Genomic DNA, 12,364 nt, shown 5'->3' on the forward strand with positions numbered 1-12,364 from the left:
TACGTATCCGACGGGCAGAAATCTGTCAAGCTCTTCCCTTTTTTCTCCCCAGACATATTTCTAAATTCTTCCTCCTGCTTAGCCCCACTGGCACTCATTATTTACAGCGATTTTTCAGCACTTACTATCAGCTGTCTTAAAATGCTCTCCTATTTGTACACATTTCACGTACTCAACTGGACTGTAAGTGCTTAGTTCCTAGTCCTTATTGTGGTCTTCGTTGTCACCCCATTGCCTGCAATCGTCAGGCTTAAGTGTTTTGTTATAATAATTGTAAAGGGAGTACCCAATAATTAAAAAAAAAAATCAGTGGCCTAGACATCATTTATGTCATCAAATAAAACAGCTTCCAATAATTAAAAAAGGATAGGAAGATAATTTCAAATTTCCCTTGTGATCTGCACGCTTTGGCTCAGAAATCCAAAGGCTGTCCCAACCAGAAGAAAGCATATTGGTCTCTCTACTGCTCAGGTGCATCTTCTAGAAGGGATCACAATGCTATCTTTATCCAAATCTCAGATTTTTTTTTTTTGAGTTGCAGTCTCACTCCTTCGCCCAGGTTGGAGTGCAGTGGCACACTCACGGCCACCCCAGCGTTGACCCAGAACTATAGGTGCACACTACCATGCCTGGCTTTTTTTAAAAAAATGTATTTTAGAGACGAGGTCTCACCACATTGCCCAGGCTGGTCTTGAACCTGCAGGCTCAGGCAATCCTCTCCTTGGCCTCCCAAAGTGGTGGGATGACGGGCTTGAGCCACCGTGCCCGGTCTTTACACAGATTTAAACAGAGCGATCTTTTCAGAGTTAGACAAAGAGACTCCCAGAAAGTAAAAGGCGTGAAGTGGGTGGTGGTTATAAGGTGGTATCATACCACACCGTAGGAAGTTTACACGACATAAATAGAATGCTGTGGGAAAGGATGGCGACTAGAAGAGCCCTTTAAAACTAAGAACTAGAAAAGGTTCCAGCCCGAGGGCAGAGAGCAACTCAATGTAGAATGGAAGAGCCACTTAATATGGATGTCTGCGAGACTGGAAACTGAACTGGAAGTGAGGGAGAGCACAGTGCCCTACAGTTTTACAACAGCTCCGAGGAACGAGCACACCTAGAAGAATCATCAGCCCTTCTAATGGTAGACACCGAGTCTTGACAGCCCTCTTAGGAGCAGAAAATAGCACAGGAAATATGGAAAAAATGATACAGAAGAATGTAAAGAGAACGTTATCCTGAAAAATCAAGCAAAGCACCATATGGCTGAAAATAATGTACTGCATGAACAAGAATAAAATTTTAATAGTTTGAAATCCTTCATAAGATGCAAAAAGACATAAACTCTAAAAAGTATGAAGTTAATAACTTGGTTTCTGGCTACTAACTTACATTTATAAGGATAAGCAATGGATGAAGAAAAACTGAGTTAAAGTTATCTCAGGAATGGTTTTTAAGTTTAGAAGGCTTTTAAAAATTTAAATATATCACTAGGAAAAGTAATAACAAGATACTTACAATCTAAATCTCTATAGAGGTGAGCAAAAAAGTATTCACATGGCCAAAGAAGAACAAAACAATATGAAAAGAACAAAACAATATGAAAGCAGGAGAACATTAAAAACAATAGAATAAAACAGGAGGATATAAGCCCAAACACATCACTTATTACAATAGATATAAACACACTAAAGATTCCTACTGAAATACTGAAAGTTCAAAATAGAGTTAAAACTTGAAATTCAACTTAGGACACAAAGTTGGCAGATCTGGGACACTATCTCTCTTCTCTTTGGGGTTAAAGCTTAGGCTCTTTCTGCTATGCTGCTTACTTAAATAGTTTTAAGTTCATTCTATCTAAATGATGTGCTAACACACTTCTTTTATCTTTGAGGGAGTTATATGGCTTATTCAAGGTATATATGTGTACATACCATACATATATGAATAAGTAAATGTATATATGAATATATGCACATATGAATGTATTAAGTGATTAAGTACAAAAAAATTGAATATTTCAAGTCGTTTTATTTCTTTTTGTTGACAAATCAAGTTTTCTTGTCTAATACATATTTTTATTATCTATGTTTAATATCTTTGCATAGTATCCATATTCCCACTTAATGCATGGTAGATTTAAAAAGAGTAATATTACATAGTATTCTTTTAAAGCAATGGCTCAGAGAAAAAGATTGCTGTAAATTCAAGGTTATGAGCATTCATCTATAATGAAGCAATACTCCTAGGTAGGCATATTTATGTAGTTATTTAAATTCATCTAATTGCAAAAGTTTTTGTAGAACTTGATTTACAGAAGTAAACTCTTTGTAATGCAACATGAATAAGGGCTTTTGGAGCTTAACTTAAGGAGGAAGAATGAGGTACTTAAATCTCATAGACATGTTTAACCACTGACAACCACTGATTTAGCAGAAAAACAAAGCCACTGCCTCCTTGATTTACAAGCACGGTACTGCTGAGGTTGATGGCAGTTACTCATCATTTAGAAAATGTAATCTGATTTTTTATTTTTATTTGAAGATTTTAAGAAAAAAAGAAGCTGTAACCTAATCATGCCATAATCCAGGTGACATCTGTACTAGGCAGAATCCTGTTGTTATTCTCCTGTCTAGCTGCTATTGCAAAAATGACAAAGTAGTGAAATTACATTTTCCCATTATTATTTCCAGACACTCTGGCAATGGTTTGTTGACTCTAATAAACCTTCAGACAAAGCTGTCAGCAAAGGAAATAGCAGAAGGAGAGCAAGAAAAGCCTCCCCAAAACAATAAATGCATCTAAAACCTTAGTGTTAGCTTATACAGTTTCTGATAAAATTTAATCTGAGCGCTTCAGAATGTATTCTAATGCTGCATTTGAATTCCAAAGGAAAAAATGTATTACATCAAGTCATATTACCAATGATTTTGATGAACATAAACATATTATGACATTAAAGAACGTGATGTCTTACCTGCTATAGTATTGAGAAACATCAAATATTCGAAGTTTGAAATTTCTCTTCTTTGCCAGCGCTGAGTCATATTGGAAGATTTATAAAGCTGTCGAGGAGTGGCCAGTGATATCCTCCTAGCAATTAAGCAGACCATAACAGTCTCTTAATTCAATACTTAACAAAAATTCAATGTTAATCGTGAGACTAGTTGGATACCATTCAATTTAAAATAATTTATGGTTTATTTTTTTAGATGAATTATAAAATACTTTTTAACTGTGGAAACTGGCAATATTTGAGAAATATTTGAGAAAATGTGAGAAATATTTGAAAGCAACCCTGTTATACAAATATAGCTGCAAATGGGTACTTTGCAAGTCAATAAGAACAAAAAAGGTAACACTATCTATACCCAAAATAAATCAAGACCACGTTAAACAATAAAGCTATCTACTCCATGTTAACGAGGTAGGTAAGTAGTTAGACACCTTACAAGCATTTGACTTAATGGCTGTCACTGCATTTTTTACATCTGCCTTCACACACAGAGCATGCACATGTGGACAGCCTCTAGCCACACACCACATATATATACCTCTACTGATGCAAGAAACAAACAACTGAGAACTTTGAAAACATGTTTGGGTCTAAAAGAAGAGGGGACATAGGAATAACTTAAGGGTAACTTGTACAAATTATGAAACTTTCTAGGTTCAGTATGTTTATCGAAAAATAATGAAAGCTGGTTATATCTTTAGAAGTAGGATAAAGCTACTGGGTTTCTAAAATGATCAACACAGGCTCTTGAATGTTTTCAATTCATGGTACCCTTAGGGTCTCAGTAATTTTTTCATGGTGCTCCTTGGCCAAGAGAAATACCTAAAAGTACTGTTTATTAAGTAGTTAGGTCTAAACCACTCAATAAAAACCTAACATCTTAACAACTTAGTAGCTCTCTGAAAATATAATACTGATAAACAAAAAAAGAAGTAATTTTTTTTTGAATTCCTACTAATTGCCAGGCTCACTAACTGCTACCCAGTTAATAAGTGACAGGCTTAAGCTTAGATTCAGTGTCTTCCCAACCCCATCTGCTACTTTATCCTATTTCAGGAAGCAAACAAAACTAAGCCTGTAAGAATATTAGGAAACTAAGAATGAGTTGAGTCTCTGGGAAGAAAACAAGCCAAGGACAACTAAAGGGAGTTTGAAGAGAGAAAGGCTTTATGACATAACAGAGAGACCCAAACTACTGAACACCTATTTTGCTTCTAGTTTTTCTAAGAATGACCTTCCAAAAGTCAGAAAAAGGCCAAATGTGGCTAAAAGGGAAATGATACTCAGAAAAATTAAGAAAGACAGTAAAAGAACTTCTGGTTGTTTTCAGTGAATTCAGGTCCAGACAAGTCCAAGAGTACTGCAGAAGTCACACATGCGAATAGGGTTCGAGAAACCCCTATTAGCAATCTCTCAGGAACAATGGTCTTTGAGAAAGATGCCAGGGGGCAGGTGATGATTTGTAAAAAGGAAAAAAAGTTAGGCCTGTTTGTGAGTTCTTGATCTTAATGTCAATTCCTGAAAAAAATTCTTGAACTGATGACTAAACAAATGGTTTGTAAGCTCTTGGGAAAGGAAGTAGTAATCACTATGAGTCAGCTTAGATCCAATAACAAGTCCTGCAAAACTAACCTCATTTTCTTTGATAGATTAAATGCGTTTTTTGTTTGACCTGCATTTTATATAACTGCTTCATTATCTACTACAGTCTTAGTTTAATCTTGCCATTCTACTAGCAAATACCCTGAGCGTGTGCATACATGTCAGTGAGGTTGGTCTTATACTTTTAGCTTAAAGAGAACAGGTAAGTTGCAATACCAAGTAACTTTGGTTGAACAGCACTTAAAAAGCACCACTGCAATTAGGCACTGTGCTAGGTGCTGCAGATTAAAAGACAAATAAAACACAGTCCTCGCCTTTCAAATGTCTGTAACCTATTTAAGGGAAGCCAGACAAAGATTAGTTTTCCTTTCCATCTAAGCAGCACTCTGCAGTAATCCTCAAGGACATAACAGCCTATGAGGTAGACACCTAAAGCCAAATTCCTGTTTTTCCTCAGCAACAGAAAACTTTTGTTCCGGTGGGAGGTAGCAAAGAGTCAGAGGTATCTTTTCTATAAATTCTAGGGAATGGCTGGGCTATGTCAACTAACTCACTTCCCTTTGGCCGCGATTGTCCTGGGGGTGGGAAAGTGACCCCTTTCTGGTCAAAGCAACCTGAGATAAAGACTGTTGGAAGCTTCTGAGTAATATATTCCTTCCTAAAACGGAGAAGTGCAAAGAGAACTCTTTTGTGTCTTTTTTCTACTTTAATGTAGTTTGGTGAAGATATGGTATCTGGAGAAGTAGTGGTGATTTTGTGAATACAAGACCAACGGAGAGTTCTGGCATCACTGAACCTCTGAACCCAATACTGGTAATGCCTTATCTCTAGATCTTGTATAATTCTCTTATTCTCTCTCTCTCTCTCTCTCTCTCTCTCTCTCACACACACACACACACACACACACACCCTCTTGTCTAAGACACTTTTAGTTAGGTATTCACTTATTTGGAGCCTAAAACAGACTCATTTATATTGGCAAAACACATGAGTACTATGATTACTGACTATGTTTTCTACTTAGACTAGTATCTTTTAATGAAATAAGATTTCAATGATTCTTCTAAACTATCAAGATGAAAGATCTAGGAAATAGTCAAAACTATTCAATAATTAATGACTATTAATCTCAACAAACTCTATGAATTTTACTGCTTTAATGAAGAAGCAGTTATACATAGCATTTATAAAAACATAATTTTTATGCTATTGCATAGCAATTAATCATTTGTGATCTTGAGGCTTTTGGTATGTTTCCTGCAAGATTTTAACAAGCAAAATGTCTTAATTATATGCTAGCTATGATATACAATTAACTTTTTAACTTATTTATATATATAGTAAATAAAATTCTGTCCTAATCATTGTCATTCTCAAAATAGCTATTTTCATAACCGCTTTCCCTCTTTCCACAAATAACCTTTAGAGAAAAAAAATTCCTTAGTCCTTGCAATAATTATAACATTATAACCACATTTACATTCCTGTCATATTGAGGCTGAAATATGTTAACAAGTCATAGATAATGTGTAACATGATATAATTACCTGGCTTGTGGCAAACCATAGCTGGTTCCTACTCCAACCCGAGGCAAGCTATAGACAACTTTTTTTACTGTTGCTTGATCAGGGAAATTAAACATAACTGAGGCTGTGGTAAGAAGAAAAAAACAAAAACAGGATTTAGAAAACCACAGGAGAGTTAACCATCAATTTCAGAAATCATTTTCAAGTGCCTATCATAATTTATTTGTAAAGATAATTGGCTGAGTGTGGTGGCTCATGACTGGAATCCTAGCACTTTAGGAGGCTGAGGCAGAAGGATCACTTGAGGACAGGATTTGGAGAACAGCCTGGGCTACACAATGAGACCCCAACTCTACAAAAATATTTTTTAAAACAATTAGCCATGCATGATGCACGTGGATGTAGTCCTAGCTATTTGGGAGGCAAAGGTGGAGGACTGCTTGAGACCAGGAATTTGAAACTTTGGTTGGCTATGATTGTACCACTATACTTTAGCCTGGGCAGGGGAGCAAAATCTTGTCTCTAAAAAAAAAAAAAATCCAAGAAAAAAGTCAATGAATCTGCATGGGAAATCAGCTTTTAGTATAACTTTAACCATGAAAAACCTAGGGTTCACATTTTCAAACAAATTATTTTTATTAACAACTCTTTTGTTTGTTTTAGTGAGGGCATATTAACAAGAGAAGTACAGTGAGAAAAATCAAGATAGTATCACACCATGTAAATGAATAACATCTAACTATGAGCACATTTTCTTTCAAAATATTCAAGGGAACTCACTTCGATTTGCCATAAATACTTCCAAAGCAGTGTTTTGTAGAAGGTAACGTCTCGAAAATACAGCTCGTATCTCGCTGAACATCCATTTTCCATGAAGTCCCTCAGTATATGCGAGAACCTTAAAATAAACAGTTTAAAGGGAAATGTCAATCAATAAAACACTACTTAAGACTTGGTCTGACAGTATCTTAGTCAAAGTCAGTAAATTAGGAATTATCTTCCTGAATTCATGATTTGGCATAACATTGTCAATCACTTGATACTGCATATCTGCAAAATTTTTGAATTATCTTAGTTGACTCTTGAGGAAATGAAGGAGTAGAACAATTATATGTTAAAGGTGACCTTGTGTCTTGAAATAGAAGATATATTGTCACTTTTGGGTCTTGTTGGACCAGGTGACCACCTGTGACATACACTGTTGGATCTTTCCAATATCCTTTCTCCCCTGTCTTCCTCGCTTAATGGAAGCCCAGTTATCCCTGAAGAGTCCATTTGGTCAACTCCAGGCAATGGATCATGACTGGCCTAACCCAGGAGTCAGCAAACTTTTTTGTAAAAGGCCAGAGAGCAAATATTTCTAGGTTTTACAGGCCATGTGGTCTCTACTGCAATGACTCAACGTTGTCCTTGTAGTGTGAAAGCAACCATAGACAATGTGTAAATAAATGGGTATGGCTGTGTTCCAGTAAAACTTTATTTACAACAAATATAGCCTGGTCTGGGCCCCTGGGCCAGAGTTTGGCTGACCCATGGTCCAAGCCAATCATGGCAATGTTATTTCCTGCTTTTCCAAATTCTCTTGCAACTTCGGGGAAGGACATTTGACCTACCACTAGCTAATGAGAACAAAGCCAAATGCAGCTGGGGATGTTATAGAACGTCTGAGGAAACGGGTCACATGCAGCTGGCACATCCCCTGCCCCATCTTGCTTCAGGGGAGATGTGATGGCTGAAACTGTAGCAGCAATGAGGAATGAGGAAAGCAGCAAGGTTGGCAGTAATTCTGAGCTACTAAAACAATCTCAGCAGCCATCCATATCTGAACTTCTTGTTACATGATACAGATAAGTCCATACCTAACTAAGCCACTGCCCTCAAATCTGCAATGAGCATATTCCTTCCTGATGTACCAATGTATATTCATAACACACAAACACTTTTTCTACTTGCTTGGTATACTCTACTGCATTTACGGCTGCTTTGGTGGAAATGGAAGCTAGTTATTAAGTCTTACATTCATTAAATTTTGTAAGCTTTGAGGACAAGTTATGAAGTTCCTTTTTACATTTCCTTTCTCTAGGAAATACATATAAATATATTAGATACGTACGTAATCTTTTGGTCTTTTTATTTTTTGAAAATTCCGTTTTGTAAGCATTAATTCAGTTTCTGTCTTTCTGGAGGTAGTCAGACTCCTATTTAAATCCTGAAACGTTTTGGAGTCAGTCAGATTCCTATTTAAATCTTAGTTCTGCTGTTTACTAATTACAGAACTTGAGGAAAAATTATTTAACTTCCTATGATTTTTTTCATCCAGTGACAATAATATTAATAGTTTGAGCAGAGACAATATAAAGTTCATAGCCCTAGCCATTAAGTTCTGTTCATAAGTTAATGTTGAGCACCAGGTGACAACTATTTTCAGATTCTAAATGCAAAACTTCTGTTTAAACACTTCACAAAAGGATTGAAGTGACTTGCCACAGTTTATATTTATAAATTCTTAGTTGGCCAGAATGACTTCCATATTTGAATTTCATAGACCAGCATAACTTTTTAAAAAAGGATACTCACACAGGATTGCTAACTTTTATTTGTCAAGTAGAAAAAAAATTAAAACAAATAGAACAGCCACAAAAACAAAAACTATCTTAATCAATAGTCATTATTTCACTAAAGAAATAAAGGTATTAAGGCCATTGAAAAATACAAACAGGCTGGGCGCTGTGGCTCAAGCCTGTTAATCCCAGCACTTTGGGAGGCCGAGGTGAGGGGACTGCCTGAGCCCACGGGTTTGAGAACAGCCTGGGCAACTTGGCGAGACCCCATCTCCACAATAAATAAATAAATAAATAAATAAGACCGGCTAATTTATGGTCGTGTGTGCCTGTAGTTCCGGTTACTTGGAAGGCTGAGGTGGAAGGATCGCTCGAACCCAGTAGGTCAACGCTGGGGTGGCCGTGAGCGTGCTGCTGCACTCCAGCCTGGGCGACAACAGGAGACTCCAATTCAAAAAAAAAAAGAAAAAGAAAAAGAAAAAAGAACAATACAAACATTAGAATGACTATAGTAAGCTGGGCTCGGTGGCTCAGCCTGTAATCCCGTGCCTTTGGGAGGCTGAGGTGAGTGGATTGCCTGAGCCCGTGGGTTCGAGATCCACCTGGGCAGCGAGACCTCATCTCTACAATAAATCAAAAAATTAGCCGGGCATGGTAGTGCATGCCTGTAATTCCGGCTACTTGGAAGGCTGAGGCAGAAGGATCACGTGAGCCCTTCAGGTCAAGGCTGCGGTGGCCAGGAGCGGCCACTGCACTCCAGTCTGGGCGACAGAGTGAGACTCCAACTCAAAAAAAAAAAAAAGAGTATAGTATCAGAAGAAAAGGACACATCTTCCCTTGAAAGCTCTGTTGGACCCTTATGCCACTGTATCTACACATTTCTAGGCCTGGACATACAGATAACTCATATTTTGACTTTTTTGAGAACTGCGGTATAATGAATATTTGATCAACCATTTCTTTCCATTAAGCATGTTATCAGTTTTTATATTAGTTACAGCAGGCAGGTAGCTCAAAACAAACAAACAAACAAACAAAAAACATAAGTTACTTGGACACCTTAAGTGCTCCATGTAAAACTATGTCTTACTCACCGTTCTGATCACTTAACTTACAACCTTCCAGATCCAAATTCACCCATAACTGCCTGCTCTGTGACCTTGAAGTACGTCTCCTTTGCCGCTGGCACGGCGTTAAACCTTGCCAGGAAAGGGCACTGACAAGACCACGCAGAAGAAGGGGTTTGCGTCCCCCTCGTCCTGGCGTGCTCACTCAGCAGGCTCCTGCTCTTCAGCGCTGGGCTCCTGCGATGCACGACGTCCTCCATCCCCCAGTGACCAGCAGTTTTCTCCATATCCCCCACCCCACCCCATCCTGGACAGTTTGGGAGCAGAGCATCTCTGGCGAGATGCTGCCAATGAACAGCTTCACAAAGTCCCTAGAAGGTACATGCTTGTAAAGTTCCAGCAGGCAGAGCTCCCACAAGCTCCCCCCGTGGGGTGCCAGGGCGACTTCTCTACCATGCAAGGAGCTCCGGCCATGTTCCCAGGAAGCTCAAGGGTTCTATGACTGCCCTCAGTGTGCCAGCTGCCCCTTACACATGCGACTCCTGGATTCTTTAGAGTTCTCTTCATTTCTCACCAGCCATTCCCTTGTACTGTAATCTCCTGCCAAATTTATATTATAATTAGATTACACTTTCCCCGGTCTAAATTGCTGTATGACTCCTTTCCCCTGATTGGATCCAGACCAAGACACACACTCAGGTTTCCTGCCACCACTCTTTTAGCTCCGGAATGGACCACAACAGTCCTTGGGGACACTTGCTAGCAAGAAAAAAGGAAACTGAGATCAGTACAGCTTGAAGGAAAGAAGGGAAAGGACAGATAACAAAATTAAAAGGAAATGACTTTGCTAGTAGCTTGCAAATAGTTTAGGAAGCAAATTCTGGAAGATAGATCTGAAGGTTTAAGCAGCATCGTTTGAATAAGTATATAACCATTACCAAAGGGGCTGTGGGAAGAAAACTTATTTAGATATACATATATAAATTCTTATACTGTTCAAGAAATCGGCCTAAGTACTTTACAGCAGCCCGTGTTATATGTAATCCTGAAGTAAGGCAGATAAAAGACTATGCTCTGGGCTAGCTAGAATTCCCTGCCAAGGAAAACCCAGTAGAGCCTACAGTCCTTTCCTTCCTCTCTTTATTTCTGTTAATAGCAAGCCATCTCCTGCTTTCCCTTCTTGTTTTCTTCAGGATTAAAGACGAAATGAAATTACCCTAAAATTTCTTGATTTAAAAAGAGCTGCATTCCACAACCCATTTTTGATTAAAGCAATTTGGAGCCATTCCTCTCAGCTGCCTTTCCTGGCACCCAATTTAGAGTCGCCATGGACTCGCTCTGTTCTCTCTTCTGTTTTGCCATTTTGTTTTAATTCTGTGCATGGAAATCATTGATTTTCTCATTTGCTTGTTTTCTGTCTGTGCTCTCCCTGTGACATGAAAGGTCTATGAGAATAGGACTCTTGGCTATCTGACTTACTGCTCAATACACAGGCCTAAAATAGTGCCTGGCACATGTGTGTTCCATACACAGTTGTTTGTTGAATAAATCACTATGGGAAACTGACAGAGATAGTACACATGGGGAAGTTTAATAGCACATGTATTAAAGAATATCGTTTGGCATCTTGGCATCCCCTGGAGCAGATCACCCCTTCTCACACCTCAGTATACATTTTCGTTTATGAGAGTCTGTAACATCAAGTCAAAACTCCTTAGCCCAAAGCCCTTCCATACCTCCAATAGAGTGAAGGAAGGAATCCTTTTGTGTGGAGGATTTGCTGACTCCTTTGCTGAACTAGAGAAAGCACTCCAATTTGGCCAGTAGACGTCTCGTGTTTATGTCCTAGTGGTAGTGTCCACAAATATCCTTGATGGCTTTAGATTTAATCAAGACCCCAAAAACAATCTAAGTAGAACAAACGGTTTCTCTTTTCTAGTAGTTTAATTTGCACCACCGAGGAACTTCAGCCTGGGTTATACTCTATTCTTGAAAGACCCTGTGCCCACAAAAAAGAATTCCTTCTCTCTAAATGAGTTATGGAAGGACTTTGGACTAAGAAGTTTTGACTTGATGTTGTAGACTTATGCCTCTCACAAAAGAAAATGTATACTGAGGTGTGTCAAAAAATATCATCTAGCACCCCGCATGAGCATCAATTTTGTTTCTGGTAATTTAAAACAATTTTGTAGTGAAATGAATACAGATGGGCTGGAAAAAATGCAGAAAATATTTAACTATTGAGATAAAACATTGGCACTCAAATAAGTTTTGTGACTGCTGTGTGCCTCCTTGTACTATACCCCAAGTCTCCTTCACTCTGCTCCACTCATGGGCAATGGGAAATCCCTATCATTTATCAGGAAGGTCACAGAGTGAGATTTTAGACATACCACTTGGGCAGCACATGGAAGATAAAGTGGAAGGCTGTGACTGGATAGGGTACTACTTCAGTCAAGTGACGAGGAGTTTAATCAATTTGTATACATTTTTAAAATGTGAAGGAATATCAATCACAGTCTATTGAACACTGTTTATGGAATGTTTCTATAAAAATCTGGGCATCAAGCCCAGGTCTGAAATGTAGCCCGATACTGTAAAA

General features: G+C 38.2%; 1 protein-coding gene across 2 annotated transcripts in view; it reads right to left on the minus strand.

The window, feature by feature from the left end:
* The window catches only part of NBEA (neurobeachin), a 234,495-nt gene that overhangs the window by 110,520 nt on the left and 111,611 nt on the right, over nt 1-12,364 (minus strand). For both annotated transcript variants that reach the window (XM_008060378.2, XM_021713545.1), the window contains 3 exons: nt 6,915-7,032; nt 6,156-6,258; nt 2,968-3,083 (listed from right to left, as the gene is read on the minus strand). In XM_008060378.2, the coding sequence (XP_008058569.1) occupies nt 2,968-3,083; nt 6,156-6,258; nt 6,915-7,032 (337 nt within the window). The remainder of the gene's footprint in view (nt 1-2,967; nt 3,084-6,155; nt 6,259-6,914; nt 7,033-12,364) is intronic.

The sequence above is a fragment of the Carlito syrichta genome, unplaced genomic scaffold, assembly GCF_000164805.1.
Source record: "Carlito syrichta isolate Samal-C Ts95f unplaced genomic scaffold, Tarsius_syrichta-2.0.1 Scaffold304601, whole genome shotgun sequence".
Lineage (NCBI taxonomy): Eukaryota > Metazoa > Chordata > Mammalia > Primates > Tarsiidae > Carlito > Carlito syrichta.